The sequence below is a fragment of the Phasianus colchicus genome, chromosome 35 (assembly GCF_987193195.1).
Source record: "Phasianus colchicus chromosome 35, bPhaCol1.hap1.1, whole genome shotgun sequence".
Lineage (NCBI taxonomy): Eukaryota > Metazoa > Chordata > Aves > Galliformes > Phasianidae > Phasianus > Phasianus colchicus.
The window spans coordinates 620,923-640,382 of record NC_143470.1 but is presented as its reverse complement, the minus strand read 5'-3'; the positions used below and the strand labels follow the sequence as shown (position 1 = coordinate 640,382).

The 19,460-nt window shown below is 54.2% G+C and overlaps 1 protein-coding gene and 2 long non-coding RNA genes across 6 annotated transcripts; 2 read left to right on the top strand and 1 right to left on the bottom strand.

Moving 5' to 3' along the window:
• Nucleotides 1-60: 60 nt before the first annotated feature.
• On the top strand, nucleotides 61-3,291 carry LOC149913679 (uncharacterized). 3 transcript variants are annotated; one of them, XR_016461031.1, is made up of 4 exons: nucleotides 61-619; nucleotides 728-777; nucleotides 1,199-2,442; nucleotides 2,758-3,291. It is a non-coding gene; the product is annotated as an uncharacterized LOC149913679 (long non-coding RNA). The 3 variants fall into 3 exon arrangements; XR_016461029.1 differs by lacking the exon at nucleotides 61-619 and having other exon boundaries at nucleotides 702-777; XR_016461030.1 differs by lacking the exons at nucleotides 61-619; nucleotides 728-777 and having other exon boundaries at nucleotides 814-1,630; nucleotides 1,933-2,442.
• A 1,516-nt stretch (nucleotides 3,292-4,807) lies between these two features.
• On the top strand, nucleotides 4,808-8,031 carry LOC149913678 (coiled-coil domain-containing protein 81-like). Its single transcript, XM_090128985.1, has 7 exons — nucleotides 4,808-4,916; nucleotides 5,030-5,133; nucleotides 5,556-5,709; nucleotides 5,909-6,165; nucleotides 6,367-6,452; nucleotides 6,946-7,070; nucleotides 7,591-8,031. Exons 1-7 carry the CDS (start codon nucleotides 4,808-4,810, stop codon nucleotides 7,704-7,706), a joined length of 951 nt encoding a protein of 316 aa, XP_089985111.1. The 3' UTR covers nucleotides 7,707-8,031.
• A 2,631-nt stretch (nucleotides 8,032-10,662) lies between these two features.
• LOC149913677 (uncharacterized) lies at nucleotides 10,663-16,745 on the bottom strand. Of its 2 annotated transcripts, XR_016461027.1 has the most exons (6): nucleotides 15,782-16,745; nucleotides 15,412-15,652; nucleotides 15,156-15,246; nucleotides 14,652-14,731; nucleotides 12,132-14,255; nucleotides 10,663-11,247 (listed from the first exon to the last, which is right to left on the bottom strand). It is a non-coding gene; the product is annotated as an uncharacterized LOC149913677 (long non-coding RNA). The 2 variants fall into 2 exon arrangements; XR_016461028.1 differs by lacking the exon at nucleotides 14,652-14,731.
• Nucleotides 16,746-19,460: the final 2,715 nt, after the last annotated feature.

Genomic DNA, 19,460 nt, shown 5'->3' with positions numbered 1-19,460 from the left:
CACACAGAATGGCCCAGGTTGGAATGGACTTTAAACATCATCTCTACCACCTTCCCACCACAGGCAGGGTCACCAACCTCCACATTTCATACCAGACCAGGCTGCCCAGGGCCCCATCCAACCTGGCCTTGAACACCTCCAGGGATGGATGGAGCATCCACAGCCTCTCTGGGCAGCTGTTCCAGCACCTCACCACTCTCTGAGTAAAGAATGTCTCCCTGACATCCAACCTAAATCTTCCCTGCCTTAACTTCAAACCATTTCCCCTTGTCCTGCTGTTCTTTACCCTTTCAGAGAGTTGACTTCCCTCCTCTTTAGAGGCTCCCATTAGGTCCTGAAAGGCTGCCATTCACTCGCCCTTTTCTCCAGCCTTCTTTTCTCCAGCCTTCTTTTCTCCAGCCTTCTTTTCTCCAGCCTTCTTTTCTCCAGCCTTCTTTTCTCCAAGCTGAACAAGCCCAGCTCCCTTGGCCTGTCTGCTCAGGGGAGGTGCTGCAGCATTCTGATCATCTTTGTGGCACTCCTCTGCACCTTCTCAACATCTCTCTGCCTTCCTTGTATTGAGGGCCCTAGATCTGGATGCAGTACTCCACAGTACAATGCGCTGCCTCAGCTTCTACAGGTGGGTGTATGGGTAGGGAGGGGGACACCGAGATGGGGACTGAGGCTAAGGGAGCCAGGGGCCGCATGCTGCTCTGCTTTGGCCCCGTGGGGCTTCTTTGTCACTCAGGGCCTCAGCCTGCGGCAGGAGGTGCTCTGTGTCCCCTGCACTCAGCTCTGGTGAGTCCCCCCAGTGGTTGGCCTGCAACCCCCCAGTCCCTCTTTCTGACCTCCAGGGTCAAACTCTCCTCTGTGCTCCCCTTCGCACCTGAATACTGGAGCACCCTCCCAACTCCAGTTCCCCCATTCTGATTCCTGCAGTCCTCCTCCACCCCCCACCTCACTGCCCCCTTCTCAGTTCCCTCCCCATTCCCCATTCTGACCCCCAGGGTGCCTTTCCTCGTCCCCTTCCCCTGTCGCACCCCTCCTATTCCCCCATTCTGATGTTCCTCTTCCTTTCCCCCCCTCTCCGCCAGTGTACCCCCTGAATCCCCCATCCAGAATCACAGAATCACACCATCACCAGGGTTGAAATCACCAATAGCTCTCACTAATCCGCATCCCTCAACACAACGTCTCAGTGTTCCTTGACCACCTCCAGGGCTGGTGACTCCACCACTCCCAGTGCAGCCCATTCCAGCACCCGACCACTCTGTTGGAGCAGTAATATTTCCTAACGTCCAGCCTGAATCTCCCCTGGTGCAACTTGAGGCCATTCCCTCTCGTCCTATCGCTGTTACATGAGAGAAGAGACCAGCCCCCAGCTCACCCCGGCCTCCCTTCAGGAGTTACAGTGAGCAGTGAGGTCTTCCTGAGACCCTTCTTGCAGTGAGGGGCCCAGAACTGAACACAGCGCTCGAGCTGCAGCCTCACCAGAGCTGAGTGCAGCGGGACAATCACTTCCCTGCTCTGCTGCCATCACCATTTCTGATACAGGCCAGGATCACAGAATCGTAGGGGTTGGAAGGGACCTCCAGAGATCATCGAGTCCAACCCCCCTGCCAAAGCAGGATCCCTTCACCAGGTCACACAGGTAGGCGTCCAGGTGGGTCTTGAATATCTCCAGAGAAGGAGACTCCACAATCTCCCTGGGCAGCCTGTTCCAGTGCTCCGTCACCCTCACCGTAAAGAAGTTCTTGCGCACATTGGTGCGGAACTTCCTATGCTCCAGCTTCTGCCATTTCCCCTTGTCCTGTCTCCGCACACTGCTGAAAACAGTCTGGCCTCGCCACTTTGCCCCCACACCTCAGATATTTATAGACCTGGATCAGGTCCCCTCTCAGTCTTCTCTTCTCAACGCTAAACAGACCCAGATCACTTAGCATTTCTTCATAGGGGAGATGCTCCAGGCCCTTCACCATCTTTGTGGCTCTCCGCTGGACTCTTTCCAAGAGATCCCTGTCTTTATTGTACTGAGGAGCCCAGAACTGGACACAGTACTCCAGATGAGGCCTTACCAGGGCAGAGTAGAGGGGGAGGATCACCTCCCTCGACCTGCTGGCCACGCTCTTTTTAATGCACCCCAGAATGCACATTTGCCAGTTTGATGGGGGCTGATAGTTGTAGGTGTAGTCACAAATAACTGGTTCTGTAGTGAGAGCTGAGCTTGGCAGTTCATCTTGGTTGTGCCAAGACTTGTTTTGCAAGCAGGTTTTCCACTTTGGCTCTGTATGATACTTTGAGCGGGTATGGAGTGGAAGAAACCCTGCAGAGCCTGGTGAGAATCAAAGCAGGAGAGAGGAAAAGTGCCCTTTGCAGCAGGGACGCCGTGCTGGCTCTGCCCATCGCTTCCAGCGCCGCCGTGGTCCTTCTCTGTCCAAGCACGTGAGCCAAGCACGTGGCCTGGTGCGTGTCCCTCCCTCCTTCCTTGTTCTCCATCCCTCCCCTTATCCATCCTTTCACTTCTGCCCACCCCTCCTTCCACCTTCTCCATCCATCCTCTTCTCCGTCCATCTTTTCACCTCTGTTCTCCATCCCACTCTCCTCCCCCCATCCTCCCACCTCCAACCCCTATATCCCCCCCCTCCATCCCTTCCATCTCCCCATCGCCCATCTCCCCCATTCCCTCCCCACCATCTCCTCCTCCTCTGGCTTTAGCACAAACTGGGAAAAACAAGGCTGTACCCCCAGAAGTTACTGAGATCTTAAATCCTAAATTAGTTAGGAGTGTGGCTATCAGGGATGCCTGGCAGAGCCAAAATGCAGCCCCAAAGGAAGTGAAGTTAAAGGCAGGAGCCAGCCCAGTCAGCGTAAAGCAGTGCCCTTTGAGGATATGAGACTGGAGAAGGATGGAAATCATAAATAACTTCTGGAGTTTGGATTACTAATTGAATGTGAATCCAAATGCAGCACCCCAATCTTGATGAAAAACTGGATGGCAAGAGCTGTACTTTGGTATGTAAGACTTGAGGGCAAGTAATAGAATGGTTGAAGGTATGCTCCCAGCTGTGGCAAATCCATACACTTAATTAACCAACTTATGAATGAGTAGGTGGAGTTGACCTTCTGGATTTGAAAGGTGCCTTTTTTCAAATTGATTTTTGCCGGCTTTGACCAAATGAAACCTAAAATCATTTCTCTTTGAAGAGGAGAGCCCCAATCCGGGGAGGAAAGACTCAGTTAACCTGGACAGTGTTAGCCAGGGCTGTGAGAACAGCCCAGTGAGCTGTGAGAGCTGGTCAACTCGTGAGCCTGAGACTTGGGAACCTCCCTCCAGGGTGGAACCTTACTGCATTTGTGGATGCCGCAGCAACAGAAGAGGACTGTGTGCAATGGACTGTGAGTTTGCTGAATTTGTTGGTTTAAACCATTATCAAGTTTCTCACCAGAAAGCCTGAGTGATCAGAAGGAAGGAAGCCATTTGCTGAATGCCCAGAACACTTTTCTCCCACGCATATGTGGAGGTGCATGAAAAAGGTAGCTTTTATGTCAGAGCTGACTGATTGAGTATGTGTGGTGACTGAGGACTTGATTCTTCTTTTTCTTTGCTCGGGGGTTGGGTAACTGGGCGGGCCTTCCAAAGACAAGGATTTGGACTCTTGTTGTTCAGACTGTTTTAGCTCCTGTGGTTCTGAAATGGTAGAAAGCACAACAAACATGCTAGCAGGACAGAAAAGCAGGAAACTGAATACAGAATCTGTTTCCTGTGTTTATGATTCAGTTTTGCTATCTCGTTTAGCATTTTCAAATGTAACTGCATATCTAGAGCTCATGAGAATTCTAGGAAAGTAAAAATGCATTAGTTACTAAATTGGAAAGCATTCTAAGCAGAAATCTGTTTTCACCATTCCTCCCTGTTCCACTGCAGTTATTAGCAATGTTCTGTAGATTCTGAAATGTTCTGCTGGAGTACAAATGCCTATTCAGCAATGCTGAAACCAGGCTGTAAATTGGCTGACAAAATCCATGAGCATTCCGTGGTTTCCAGGATTACAGCAGCACTTTGTCAGTGTACTGCTATTCCAATGAACCGACAGGCTGATCCCCAGAGGTGCTGACATGGTGATCAGTGAAATGTAGAAGGAGCATTTTCTGGCTGTGTGCAAAGATAGAATCTATTGCCCTTAAATAGAATCCTAATCAATGTCCTTCTGCAGCATTTAGGTTTATAATGTGTTTTCCAAATGCATTTTTGTTGAAAATCTCTAATGTGCTGTGAAGTACCTCACCTTCATTGTAACTTGTATTTCTGAGTCAAAAGAATTGCACGCACAGAAAAATGCAATACAGAACTCAGTAAGAGGCAGAGGCAAATCTACTCTCAAAAGCCACATTCTGGGCTCTCCTGTTGCCTTCAACAATGAACTCAACAACAGGCAGTTTAGAAACTCCCTTTACACTCTGTTTTATGACTTCATTCATCGTGGATCAAAGCAGCTATATATAAGCAGAAATGCAACTTTCATTTCAGACTTTGCAAAAAATTGTTTAAATCAAGCTTCAGTTCTGAAGTAAAATTGCACAGGAATCAAGGAAACTAACTATAGTGAAGTTTTCCAGCTGGGTCAGATTAAAACAGTAGACTGAAGGTCTTGGTGCCAGCGTCACAATGGGCAGCGGCCAGCACCGGCCACGCTGTCATTGCGTCGCCGTGGCGACGTTTGTGACACGGGCACCCGGGAGGGGTGTAAAGGCAGAGCACGCTGGTGGGTCCTGCATCCTGAAGGAGCATCTGGCAGAGAGCAGACGCATCTGAAGGATGAGCTCCGGCATGGCTGGCGCCAACAAGGAGCAAGCCGCCGGCACGAGGCGGAACGGGATGAGCGAGGTCGGCCCCGCAGCGAGGCGTGCCTCCAGACCGACATGCACCGACACCGAAGGTACACGGGTCCACAGCCAGCACAGGAGCGGTGCTGCAGCCAACCTTGGCACGAGATGACACTTTCCATCTGCCACCTCGCTCCCACCTGGCAGCGGTAGCGGTGCCGGGAAGCGGCAGATGCAGAGTGTGACCTGCTTTTCCTTTGTCCTCCAGAGCGAGTTGCCGTCTGGGATGCGGTGGCCGCCTATGTACGGGAGCAGCTGCTGCTGCAGAAGGTGTGTTGGCTGTCGGGTTCCTCCTCTCCCCGTCCAGCTCAGCCTGGACTTCCTCTGAGTCTTCCCCTCCACAGAAAGCAGGAAACTGCCCCCACATTTCTCTCCTGGGCATCCCACAGGCTTCCTGCAACTCCTGCACGACCACTTGTGCTGGGCACTGTCTATCTCAGGGCTGATGCCGGTCTCTGGAAGCCTCTGGATCCCATGAGGCTGCTTCTGCCCTGCCTGCTGTGCTGCATTTGGGAGGGCGAGGGGAAGGAGAGAACTGTGCAGCCCCTTCCCAAAGCCATTCCCGATGCCCTGGCTTGTGCCTCTGAACAGCGGCAGAGGGCACCTGAGCTCTGTCCCTACCTTGGACCCCTCTGGCTCTTCCTCCAGCCGTCCCATAACCCTTCCGCCCTTCCTTTCTCTTCCACTTGCAGGGGGTCTGGATTCCCACCTTCGGCTCCTTTGACACCATCTCCAAAGACATCCGCACTGAGGATGGGACCCTGACTCTGCGGTGGCCCGTGTTTCACCTGGCTACAAATCTCATAGCCACGCACCACCTCAAGGCCCGCAGGGAGTCCCTGCCAGGTAGGAGGGGGGATCAACTTTTGCTGCTTTCATGGACAGGGCAAACGGCCAGCGCCTCCATTCTCAAAAGCAAACCTCCTCCTCTGAGGAGCCTGTCCAATCATGAGGCCGTTCTGGCTGATGTCCACCAGAAGCACTTCTAGGCAAGCACCTGTAGAAAACCACCCGTATCATCAACTCTGTCCCTTGCATTTTTCAGTCCATAGGAAGGTGGAGCCCCTGGAATACAGCAAGGCAGCCGCAGCTGCCTCTCTGAGCTGCGAGACACTCAGGACTTGCATCCAGAGCACCGTGTCCCTGCTCTCCGGCTGCCTGCAGAACGGGGAGAACGTTGCTGTTGTCCTAAAGGACATCGGCGTCCTCCACATTGATGGACTGACGTTCCAAATGAAATTCTTCTTTGACTTCCTCGAGAAGCTATCAGGGAAAGATACATTCAGAAGAGCTGTTTTCAAGGTGAGCTGTGTGGTTTCTCCGTGGCCCAGGCACTGCCGTGACCCTTGCTGTGCCCGCACACGGCCCACCAGGACCTGGCCAGCTGCTCGGGCCGTGCAAGTGCTGTGCTGCTGTCAGCTCTCCCCGCCTTGGGCTCCTCGTGTCCCCAATGCCTCAGCCTTCACGAGGACGTCCCACATCCTCCCCGTTTCTCCCCTGCAGGCCCCCTGGCTGCTGGACACGGTGGTGTCTCGGGTGGCACCGGTGGCCTCCATGGCGCTCTCTGGCTGCGCTGTCGTCTTTCCCATGTGAGTATGTTGGTGGCTGTAGCTGCTGCTTGATGCACCTGCTCAGCTCTCGTTCTGGAGCGCTTGTTCCTTGTGTCCATGAGTGTCCTGCCCATGAGCATATGTCACAGAATCATAGAATGGAAGGAACCCTGACAGGGCACCTCATCCCACTCCCCTGCAGGGAACAGGGACACCTACAGCCAGATGAGGTAACTCTGAGCCTGGTCCAGCCCGACCTTGAATGCCCGTCCGGGCACCCACCACCTCTCTGGGCAAGATGTTCCGGTGCCTGCCACCCTTCTGTCAAAAGCTTATATCCAATCTAAATCTTCCCTCCTGCTGTTTGAAACTCTTTCCCCTTCACCTATCTCGACTGACCCTGCTAAAGACTTTAGAAAGTCGTGTGCTTCATGCAGCATGACAATGTGCCTGGGAGCAGGCAATCAGAGAGAGCAACAAGGATTGCTGGAGCGCTGCGTCACACCGGTCGCTGTCTTCTCCTCTCGTACAGGTTTCAAATGGAGTTTGTACCCAAACCACCGCCCACAATAAGACGCAGGTCCTCAGGAAGCATCCCTGGTCAGGAGAAACCAAAGAAAGAAGGCACTTTGCCACCTCTTGTCCAGGGCAAGAAAGGTAAAGCAACTGCCAGCTCCTTTCCGCGGCACGGGCAACATACTTGAGATGGGAAATCCCTTGCTGACCATCAGCCAAGGGCTCTGACTTGTGTCAAAGCTTCACGCCAGCTCAGCACGGCCTCTTCCCAAACTAAGGAATTGTTGGCCTCTCACAAACTAAGGTGCTGGGTGTGACGTGCCCCCATCCCTGGCTATGGCAGGAGGATGTGCGGATCTTAGGCCCCGCCCTTCCCTAGCAGAAGGATATGGTCCCCAAAAGCCACCCTGCCACCTCATCGTCACCACCCAGCTCCTCTTTCCCAAAGCCAACGTCACTAATGCAGTCCCAAAACAGAGATGAATTGCAGAGAGGAGGAGTGGGGCCAGGGATGGTGTCAGGAAGGGTCCGAGGGCGGTGCAGATGTCAGCAGTGGGGGGAGCAGAGCGTCCCTCTCAGATGTTCTGGGAACAGGCCTGAGAGCCCCTTGTGAGTGAGCCAAAGGGTTTACGGTGAATCTCCTCTGCCTTCTCCATTCCAGTGTCATTTGCTGACCGTCCAACCTTCATCAAACGCTTGAGCTCAGACAGCGTTGATGGAGGAGACCTCAGAAGGATAAGGAGCTCACTGCTGAAGGAGAGCTCCAAGGCCAGGTGAGGCTGGAGGCTCTGGGCTGGGATGTGCATGGGGGTGACACAGCGAGAGCCCGTTCCCTAGCCCCAAAGGGTCACTGTTGGTGGCCGCCCAACAGTGCTGAACGCAGCACCCACCGTGCTGGGATGGGGACGCCAGGAGCCCCCCTCTCCGCATCCCAGGAGAGTCACGGGGCAGCCGCTGAGCTGTCTGTGGGGAGGGCTGCGTTGCAGCCAAGGCTCCTGGCTCAGGCTTGCAGCATGCGGCCCCAAAGCCATCAGCCACTCACGCGGACCCCTCCCGCTCTGTCCTTTCAGTCCGCTGCCACCCATCCGGAGGGCGTCTGAAGCCCAAGAGCAGCCGGTGACCTGCGAGCTGCAGGGGGAGGCAGTACCATCAAGCAAACAAGACCAGCGCCGAACACTGGGAACCAAACACGTGAGCTTCCTTGATGAAGTGCAGGAAGCAGGAAAAGCCCATCGTGAGGATGCGGTGCAAAAATTGCAGACAGCCAAGGCCGCACCCCCTCAGATCACCTTGAGGCCAGCAACACCTTTCAGAAGCGACTCAAGAAGATCTTCCACAAGGGCTGAGTCTACAGAGCCTCAAGGCCGACCATCCAGGCTCCCACTGACTTGTGACTCGGTGAAACTTCTCAGGCAGAGGGCAAGGAAGATCAGGACAGTGCAGGATGCACTGGGGCAGATGGCAGCATCACCACTTCGTGGGGAGTCCAGGCTGCCTGAGGAGTCTTCCATCACCCGACCTGGACTGCTGCCACCCATAAAAGAAGAAACGGGGTCTCCCGAGTGCCAGCCTCCAAAGACCAAACCCCCAGTCCGCAGGAAGGCCACACCCTACCCACGCTGATGCGGGCATGGGGTGCCCACGACACACACAGCTCCACTGGAGGCTGCAAAACAGATGCGTCAATCCCATCTGCATCACATCTAATACTAACCAGGCTGCCCAGGGCCCCATCCGACCTGGCCTTGAACACCTCCAGGGACGGGGCATCCACAACCTCTCCGGGCAGCCTGTTCCAGTATCCCACCACTCTCTCTGGAAAGAACAATCCAATCTGGCATCCAATCTTCAACTCAAAACCACTTCCCCTTGGCCTGCCATTAGCTACACCATCAAAGAGTTGACTCCCCTCCTGCTTGTAGGCTCCCTTTATGTACTGGAAGGCTGCAAGGAGGTCACCCCGCTGCCTTCCCTTCTCCAGGCCAACAAGGAGATCTAGAGTGAAATGTAGAGGGGCAAAACCATCAATAAAGCCTTATCAGGGGCCTACCCTTTAAAAACCTCCAGAACGCCTGTGACAGTGTCATTGCGCCTTTTGACGCCAGCTCTTGTGCTGGTGGAGGGAGAAAGAATTGCGAGAGGGCATCAGAGCGTCTCACGGTGCTTTGATGCCCAGGGAAATCCAGCACAGTCTCTTCTGTCTTATCTGGATCACAACTTACGGGCTTTTGGCCTGGCAGGGCCCCTTTGGCCGGCTTGGAGAGGTCTGCAAATGCAGAGCTCCATGGGCCAGCCGGCCGGCCACCTCTCGCCTGGCAGTGCTCCCCTGAACGGCCAGCCGGCTTTCGGCCTGGCCCAACTGGCCGGCCAGGAGGCTTCAGGCCTCGGAAGGCTTCCCCAGCCAGTCAGCCAGCTTCACCAGAGATTCCGGATCTCCCTCAAGGCCTGAGTGCAGCCGCTCCACGCAGCCCCAAGGCAGACCATCCAGGCTGCCACAGCTGCCTCGTGGAGCACTCCAACTGCCCAGGCAGAGCACCAAGAAGAGCAGGCCTGGCAGGCTGCCCCCAGCCGACTGGCCTTTGATCTTCATTAGGCCTTGTTCTGCTGTGGAGGACAGGTGGAAGCAATTCACTTGTCTGGCAAAGGGTGGAGCCTGGTTCCAGCCCTCCCTACCCTCACGTAGGGGCTGGCTGCCAGCTGTGAGGGCTGTCAGCATGGAGGTGTGTTCTTTGTTGGTGTTCTGTGTGCCCTGATCTTCAGAGTGGGTTAAGCAGTTTTGTCTTTGTGTTCGGGTTGAGTTCTTTGCCTCTTGGGGGTAACTAGAAGCTGTGTCTGCTGTTGCCTGGGTATCCAGTTGTTGTTTTGGGTGAAGGTGGTTCTTTGGAGTTTGTGGGCTGGGTCTCAGGGGGCCCCTGAGGGTCTCTGGCTTTGAGCATTAGTCAGTGGCAGTTGTTAGTTGTAGAGTGATCTGAGTGTGTGTGTGAATGGTGGTGCTTAGAGCTGTGTGAATTCCTTGGCGAGGCCAAACGGCGTGGAGGTCCTTCTGCTTCTAGTTGTGCAAGGCAGGAGTGAAGTATGTTTCTCCGTTTCTGCAGCTGAGAGCGTTTTGTTTGCTCGTGCAGCTTTGCTGTGAGCGATGTGGAGCTGTCAGGCAGACTTGGGTTCCTTTGCCACTCTCCCAGCAGCAGTGAGACTAGTACTGCCTTCTGAAAGCGCACTGCAGCTGAGAAGTTAGTCAGGCTTGGCAGTGGAAATGCTGTGTTGGAGGGACTGTTGGTGGCCGTGAGGTGACAGCCCAAGCCTTGTATTGGCAACTGGTTTCTGTGGCATGGATTAACTGTAGCTCATTTTAGGGGAGGAGCCTGGGGTTTGATTGAATCGTACTGTGGAATGGGGGAAAGGGAAAGCCCCTTTGGGTAAGAACATGCTGTGAGTTGTAGTGCTGTAGCACTGTCTTTCTACCTAGGCAAGGTAATAAATAAAAAAGTGTGCTGAGATAAGAATATTTGTAATCTGCATTTATGCAATTCATTTTAGCTAGGAACTCTAAACTGCACGTACAGAGATCCACTGGCTGTGTTTGACAGCGAGTCAATAAGAAAATAACCATCACAGAGGGACCGTTTAAGGCCACTGAAATCAAGTTGTTTCTGAGATGTGACTTGTCTGCCTCTTTACCTGATAATAACAATATGAAAATAAAACAAAAGATAATACAGTATTATTTGTTTCTCTGTATTTTAAGGGTGATTCAAAGCTTTTGCTCTACTAAAAGTAATCTTACTCAAGACAAGGCTCTGGGCAGGAAACTGGAAATAAGACGGTGGACCAGGTGACAGAACAGGCAGTTGGCAAAGGCTTTAATTCCAGATGGCAAACTTAACATCTCTGAACCTGAGGCGGAACCTGTAAAATATTCCAGAGAGGACAGGAATCTAATTAATGATTTAGGAGGGAAGAGAGCAAGCTGACAGAGGGGTGCGCGCCCAGATGGACACACTGTTATGCCATTCAGTATCTTATGGGAGTGGGTTCCAAGGAAGATGATAAAACGTACTCGGGGAACAGACACTACAAAGGACAATCCTAGTACCAGGAACAGGGCACAGGTGGGGCTATTGGGAAAGGGAGCCTTCTGGGGCAACAATGGCAAATTGATTTCTCGGAACTCCCAAGAAAAGGGGGGTATTGCTGTGTGTTGGTACTGGTAGCTTCTTAGGGTGGCTGCAGGCATTCCCTTGTAGAACTAATAAGGCACAGGAGGTAACTGAAGTGTTGTTGCAGGAGGTTATTCCAGGATGCCAGGGAACTACTTGCGCTGTCAAGGAAAGTGCAGGGCTGAAAGTTAAACTCATAAAGAAAAGATGAGTCGGTTACTAATTTGCTTTATCTCAATGTACACGGGAGGTGTTTTAGCCTGGGAAGAGACCTCCTTTTACAGCGTAACTTCTCTTACAGGTTCCAGGTTCTTTAGCAGCCAAGGGAATGGCTCCAAACAATGGGATGTGGGTCCTGTACCCCCGAGGCCACCCCCACTGGTCCCCATGGAGGGAGTGGGGCCTGGGGGCACGCTGCTCGTTGAGGCAGAAATCATATTTTCCTGTTGATCCCTCCATCCACCTCTATTTGCATCCATCCTTTCATCCAACAATCGTTCCATCCACCCAGTGATCCTTCAGTCTGTTTTTCCATCCCTCCCTCCCTCCCTCCAACAGTTCTCTCCTCCATTGGTCCCTCTGTCCATCTGTTCCTCTGTCCCAGCAGCCTCCCCCTGTTACCCACCAGAACCTCCTCTGGAGCTTTGGGGATCTCCCCAGAATGGTGCCTTCAGGCATTTTCTTGCTCTCCTGCAAGTGCTCATTTTCTGGTCCCTCTCCCTTGCATCACCCCATCCCTTTGCTCAGCAGCCCTCCCCATTCTTAGTTGAAAGCCTCCCTTGTGAAGCTGCCATCCTACTGACAAAAATATCCTCGCCTCCCTTAGGGAGGTGGGTCCCATCCCTTCCAAGCAGACACCAATCCGCAAATAGGTGCTGCAGACACAGAACCCAAGGCCCTGCCACCAGCACCAGTCCTGCAGCCAAGGACTGGCACGCACCACCTCCTTTCACCCCTGTCCCACAGCACCCCTGGGCCCCCACACCCTGGACTCCCAGCCCGAGAGCTCTGCAGTCCCTTTGGATGCCGTGTTACCCGTGCCCACCTTTCTTCCTGCTGGCCTTGCACGGTGAACCACACGAGGTGGAAGGTTGGATGGACCGCATCCATCGCTTGCAGGCACCTCAGCCTCCTCTCCAGCACTGAGGGCGCTGGAGCTGCGCTGGAGCTGCCGGCCCTTCTGTGGGGCAGGAGCGTCCTCTGCTGCCAGGATTCTCCAGCTTCAGTCCGTCACCAGCTGTGAGGCTGTGCTGTGGGGCTGCAGTGCGGGGCCTGCAGCTCAGAAAAGCCCCTGAGCACTGCGGAGACAAGCAGGCGCTCTGTGATGCCTTCACAGTGTTATTCACTGTGGGAGAGACATGTTGTTTCTGCACTGGATATTGAGATGGACAGTTGAGTTAAAGAAGTGGCACATAACGCGTTTGTATTCTGTAGCTTGTCTTTAGGAGTAGCTGGTGTGAAAAGTAGAAATATCATGTACATATTAGTAACATCTTTTAGAAACATAATTACTGAGCTATGCCACAAATTCTTCCTTACAAAGTTGCAATAGATCTTAAATCTTTTAAACAATGTAGGTATAGTATTCTGAACTGGAAAACATATTGTAGGACTGGTAAGCCAGCAAACGTGAAATACATGTAACAAGCTTTCCAGGAGCCAGGGCCTTTACACAAAGCAGAACTGTCCCACGCTGTGGCAATGTCAGGATGCCAGTACTCAGCCAGTGAGGAACCAGGGCAGAAAGAGATCAGCGTTGGGCAATAGGGGATAAAAGGTGGAGCACTGTTTTCTGTGCGCTCCTGCTTGCAGGAGGCCCAACATGGCAACTGCAACTAAAATCTGCTTTATCAGAGATACCGTCCTGGAAAATTATTTGGATACTTCCAACATCACCAACAGTTACAAACACCTGCAAAAGCAAACAGGAACCACGTCCTGTAGCGATAAGAACGCACAGCTTAGCAGACAGGAGCGTAGGGCTTGGGAGGAAGTTGTATCTCAGAGGTTGGTAGAGAATTTCACATCATGAAGGCAGCACCAGCAGAGTTTCTAACGGCAGTGCTATCCAGGAGTCCCAGCAGGAGGTGCTGGCACATTTGGTACGTGACCCCAGCACAAGGCAGCTCAGCATGAGGCATCAGGCAGAGCTGATGAGATGTGCGTTATGGACAAGTCATTCTTTCATAGGTACCATTCCATGACAGCAATTAACTGAGAGCAAAGGCTTGACACACACACCTGATGGTTTACACTCCCCCCAGTCAGGGCAAACAGACCAAGACTATGAGGCTGACCTGCAACCAGGCACAGTGCAGCTCAAGTTCCTTCTGCAGTCACTGGGGCAGCTTCCCCACCTCCAAACCTACAGGCAACGTACACACAAAGCGCAGCACGGCTGGTCGTGCTCCACACTCAGACAGCAGGTTGACAAGTTGGAGCTTTACAAGGACGTGGAGATCACTTCATGATCTCTGCCTTCCATGCTGGAGCAGCAGCCAGTTGTACTTAGGTTTCTGAAGCCCCTTTCAGTCTCAGGAGGGAATAACACAGCCCAAATGCAATGGATGCAATGGGGCTCTCTCTAGGACACCTGCTGCCTCAGAAGAGTTCCCATCTCCTGAACAGCTATGGAGCTCCTACAAAAGCATCTCACACAAACAAGGAAGGAAAGAAAAACCCAGGACACTGGGGAGGGGTCCTACCTCTCAGCAGGTGATCCCTGTTCCGTGTACAGAGGATGGACATAAACTGCACCTCATCTGTTCCCCATTTCTTCTCCCCCACTTCGTATAGGCACTTACAGACATGGATGACAAAGTAAGGCTCATGGAGAAGACTGGGTGTACAGGAGATCTTTAATTCCTTGGAGCTAGAGCACTGCTGGCCCGTACTTGTCTACATCATGGATATTTTCCAACAAGCACCAACCAGGCACGGCAACCCACAACCAAAATGTCATTGCCCCTGCCAAGTAACCAGCCTGTCTAGAGACCTCTCATTAGAGACTTGCAAACAAGACTAGAACCATTATGCCCATTTCACAGGTTGGCTTCTCTTCACCACGCATCACATGAACAAGAATAGATTGGGAAGCACATTACTTCATGTTACTTACACACCTGAGCATCCTGCTGAGCAAAGGCATCACTCCCTCATCTCTGTTTGCCTGCAAAGACACAAGGATAGAAGACTCAGTTCACCAGAGCATCTACTGGAAACAACTCCTGAGAACTCCCCATTCAGGAACAGCTGCTGGAGATGGATAATGGAGTGCACCAAAGGGAACACTGGCTTACAAACACAGTGAAACACAGCTCAGGTGTGCTTCGGGCTTCCTTCTGAAACAAGCAGCAACCCACTTTACTGGGACGTTTAAAAAAGGGCCCACAGCACTCATGCACACCCAGAGTCAGAGTCTCCTCCCTGCAGAAGCTGGGTTTGAGGAGCAGGCCATGGGACACACAGGGAGAGAAAAAGCCAGCCTGGAGCTCCTCACCACTGAGTGCAGAGCTGTGCCCACAGCTCTGAAGATTCACCCCCTCCTCCCCTCAGCGTGGCTCACCGCTGCGAGGGACACGAGGACCCTTCGAAACATGGAAGATGTGTCAGATATTATGTCATCCTCAAGGGAGCAGCCAGATTCTAGCAAGAACACACACACAGCACCCGTTAGGAGCAGGGCCACCACCTGGGTGCTGCCCACAACATTTACCAGCCATAACCTGCTAAGTACAGAACTGGGCCCAGGGCTCTCAGCATCACTGCAGCACTCCAGCCATCATCATTAGTGATGCAGTCTCCAATTAAGAAGCACAGACAGTAGGAAACTGGCAAGAGAGCCACACGTCCCGCTGACAGACAGAATGCTCCTCCCCATTTTATTTATACCAGTTCAGTTGCTGGTGAAATTCTAGTCTAGCTTCTCTCTGGACAAACAGCAACAGCCACGTTGGCCAGTGTGTCACACCTAAAAGCTCCCCAGATTCCTTCCTCTTCACGTCTGCCTGCACACACACAAACTGACTGTCAGACAGCAGGACAAGGCCTGGCCTTTTGCTCTACTTACAAAGCTTGTGGTTCTCATCCATGTGACGAATCTCTTCATTGGTGTGAGAAGCCACAATTTCAATCAGGCAACTTTCATCTGTTCCTGCTCCCTAGGGAATCACCAAGGCAAGATTTAAGATACCAGCAACTGCTCGTGACGTGCAACCAGGTTTCTTTAATAATAATTTAGGTTAACGATAAATAAGAAGACATACATAACAAAGCAGTAAGTCCTTGGCCAGAACTTAAGCAATACGAAAGGAAGGCTTCCAAACCTTCACAGCCCTCCTTAGTGTGTGCACGTCATACATGGTGGTGGCAGTCATCATCCCAGTGATCACTCTCTCAAAACTCCCACTCAGCTTCAAGTCACTTCAAGTCATCAATCAAAAAATCAAAGGCCAAGAGAGGAGAAAGGAGTTGGCAGAAGGTACGGCCTTCGAGGACAGAAGGAACTGAGCTGTTCACCACTCCTCTTCAGGCTCCAACCCTCCTTGCATCAACAACTGCTCTGAACTGAACAAGAACAAAACAACCTTGGTCAGGTAAAGTCTCTGCTGACCTTTCTCTTAGGGAGATTGGGTCGTTGTTCGCTTTTCACCCAAGTGACACAACCACGTTCACACATCTCTGCAGACCACCTACCCTGCCACTGGTGCTCTTAGAGGTGACCAGAACTCACTGACGTTGGGAAACATTTAGTTTGGTCAAGACGTCGATGATGGCATCTTCATCCGTGCCTGCAAGAAACAAATGGAAGCTAGTCAGGCTGCTTGCACAAGAATCACAAGTGCCCTCTGCTCTTGTGCCACCTCCAGTCCCCTACACAGCCAGCTCTCCACAGCCCCAGGACTACAGCTATGCACACAAAGCTGCCAGGACCCACACCTCCAGGGCAGCTGCATTTCGGGACATGAAGGGCAGTTCTGTTTCCACTTTCCAAACATCTTTAGGGCAGTTGTGCAGCAGAGCAATGCAAGCAGCTACGCTTCCCTCTAACAAACCACCAGAGCAGCCATTCCCAGTGCTGGGGAAAAAATAAAAGCTGACCCGAGGAGGGAGGGAGATCGACTTACCAAAGCCCTTCATGGCCTTCCTGAGAGCCTGCGCTTCTTGCTCAGCACTGAACCCTGAGACCCCCTTGATTGTTGCCTAAGGCCACAAGAAAAGGATTTAGCAAAGGAAGGCTTGCCCCGATGCACACATAGAGTTGAAATGAAAAAAAACAAACATAAAAGATGAACACAGAGATGATAAAACTCCACCCACACAAGTGATATGTATCAGGCTTCTGTCTCACGCAGCAGCCTATTCTAGTGGGACTTTCCAAGCACATCAGAAAGAAGCCACAGGGACACAGCTACATGGAGAACATTTCTCCACATTGCTGCCCATGGAGTTATCTGGTTTCCAGTGAAACAAAAGCTGGACCACCTGCCATCTGTGTTCAGGCCCACCAGGCCCTCTTCCTACCAGTTCTCCATGTCAGTCATAAAGCAGCGTGCTCCCATCATAGCCCTAGTCCTGACTTGTAGCAGGTAAGGACCGTTATTCTGCACCATTACTTTTGCTCTGCTCGACGCTGGTGAGGCTGCACCTGGAGAACAGCGTCCAGTCTGGGCTCCCAGTACAAGAGACAGCTGGACATACTGGAAAGAGTCCAGCGGAGGGCTACCAAGATGGTGAAGGGACTGGAGCACCTCTTCTACCACAAGAGGCTGAGAGAGAGGGGCTGCTCAGCCTGGAGAAGGGCAGCTCAGGGGATCCCACCCACGGCCACCAATCCCTGCAGGGAGGGGCACAGAGGACGGAGCCAGGCTGCATCCAGCGGAGCCCAGCGCCAGGACCAGAGGTTGCCACCACACAAAACAGCGCTCAGCTCCACGGAGCCGGGGCTTCGAAAAACAGGCACGGGAACAACCACTGCACGGGCGGAACCCTGTGGGCTGAACCAGGAGGGAGCAGCGCGCCCAGAGAGTTGATCTGCAAAAATCCTTTTTCCAGAGAAGCCGCGCCGAGTTCCCGCAACACGACGACCGCAGGCATCGCCGCGGGCAGCCGGGCCGGGGCCGTCCGGGGCGCGCGCGCTGATGACGCAATGACGGCGCGACCGCGGGAAGAAAGGACCCCGCGCCCAGCACCCGCCCCGCTCGGCACACCGACCAATGGCAGAGCGGAGGAGGCGGGGCCGAGCGCGGGCTCTCCGCCAATGGCGGCCGCGGCCGCGGGCACCGCCGCCGCCCCCGTCCGTCCCCCGTCGGAACGCAGCCGATCTCGGAGGGGGAACCGCGCCGTCCTCCGTCGTGGCGGCGAGGCGCTGCCGGGCTGCGAGAAGCGGCGGCTGACCGCGAGCGGCGGGACCCGCCCGGTGCCCGGGAGCGGCTCCCGGCTGAGCCGGGCGGCCCCGAAAGAGAGGGAGCGATCCCACGGATCGACTCGCGTTCGAGCCCGGCACGGAGTCCGGCGGGCGCCTTCGCTTCTCGCTCGGCTCCGATCGTCGGCGGCGCCGTGCTGAGCTGCTGCCCCGCAGCTGCCGTCTCCAAGCGCCGCTTTCCGTCTGTCCGTCTGTCCCCGCGCGGAGCTCCCGGAGCTGCGCGAAGCCGACGTGGAGCCGCTTCGTGTTGGCCCCGAGGAGGGAAGCTGTGAGGGGGGAACGATCGTTCGGACGGGAGCCGGCTGGGAATGCGGTCATTTCTCTGTGGGTTGCTCTGCGTGTTCAACGATTAAACGTTCAGCGTTCGTTTTGCTACGTCTCTGCCCGCGGTCGTTTCTGCAGCTCCACGAACCCACCGCGTCCAGTGCCCACCGCTGGGGAAGGACGGGGCGGCGCAAACGGCCGCGTCGTAGGACTGCGACCACCAGCCCCGTTCCTCCCCCCGCGTCCCCTGCCCTCCTCAGCACCGCGTGGGAAATGTTGGGGTGGGATTCTGGGAGAGCTGGGGCGGCTCAGCCTGCAGAAGAGGCTCGGGCAGATCCCGGGCACGGCCATCGGTCCCTGCAGGGAGGTGCGGAGAGCAGGGAGCCAGGCTGCGCCCGGCGCTGCCCAGCAGCAGGACCGGAGGCTCGCGCTGCAGCACAGCAGGTTCCCGTGCAATGCTGCCACCGCCGCGCTGCTGCTCCCTGCTTGCACTAGGCATGCTGCAGAGCACGTGCAGACGGTGCACGCCACAATCCCCCAGTTTCCCTGTTCCACCCTTTCTCCAGCTCCAGACCCCGTTTCCACCTCACAGAAGCCCCGCTCACACCTTTCCCCCCTAGAAGCTTCACTAACCCCTTTCTCCCTCCCACGACCTCCCCTATCCACCCCTGGAGTCATGCAGAAGAATCTGGAGATGTGCTAGAGGGGTTTGGGGCGTGCGGGGGGGGGCCCAAGTAGGTCCAGGGAGTCCAGGGAGTCCTTGCATTCATCCAGAAGGGTCTGCAGATGTCCAGGTAGGGTCTTGAGGGTGCCCAGGGGGTCTCCAGGATAGTCCCAGGGATCCCTTGAAGGACCTGGAAGCTCCGAGGATGGGCCCAGGAGTTCCCAGGAGCCACTGGGATGATCTGGAGATGTCCCACCAGTAGAGTCTGGTAGGGTCCAGAGAATCGTCATGTGAGGCTGAGTGGTCCTGGAGTCATCCAGAAGGGTCTGGGGATGTCCCAGAGAGAACTTGGAGGGTCCAGGGGATCCTCACGTTGATCCAGGGAGTCCTCGGATTCATCCAGAAGGGTCTGCAGATGTCCCGGAATGAGCCTGTGGGGTCCACGGAGTCCTCAAGTGGGTTCAGAGGGTCCTGTAGTCTTCTGCAAGGATCTGTAGTCTTCTGAAAGGCTCTGGAGATGTCCCAGAGATGTCTTGAGGTGTCTATGGGGCTCCTGGACTCATCCAGAAGGGTCTGGAGATGTCCCAGAGGGGTGTCGGGGTGACCAGAGTGTCCCTAGTGGTTCCTGCTGTGCTCCAGTGTTCTCAAATGGGGATTTTCAGGACAACCTCACATAGTGACACGTTCTCGGGCTGCTCTGTCCCCGTGAGATCTCCCCAAAAAATGTCTGTTTCCATTAAAATAAATATGTCAATTTTGTTCTATTTTGTTGTATTCTGTTGTATTTTGATGTGGAACAGCGTCACGGCTGTTCCACATCGAGGTCACCCTGTGTCACGGTGTCACCTGAAGACAGTGACACTCAGTGACACCCAGTGCCATCCATTGAAGGTGACGCCACCAACCCCATGTCACAGCCCACGTGTCCCCCGACTGTCCCCAGCCCCCCTCCCTGAACCCCTCCTCGCCACCTCTTCAATGAGGATGTCACCGCGCTGCAGTTGTGCCACCATGGCAGGGGA

Coding starts and splice junctions, on each gene's coding strand:
- LOC149913678 (XM_090128985.1), top strand. CDS start 4,808: ATGGCTGGCGCCAACAAGGAGCAAGCCGCCGGCACGAGGCGGAACGGG. Junction 4,917..5,029: donor GACATGCACCGACACCGAAG/GTACACGGGTCC, acceptor GGTGCCGGGAAG/CGGCAGATGCAGAGTGTGAC. Junction 6,166..6,366: donor TCAGAAGAGCTGTTTTCAAG/GTGAGCTGTGTG, acceptor TCTCCCCTGCAG/GCCCCCTGGCTGCTGGACAC.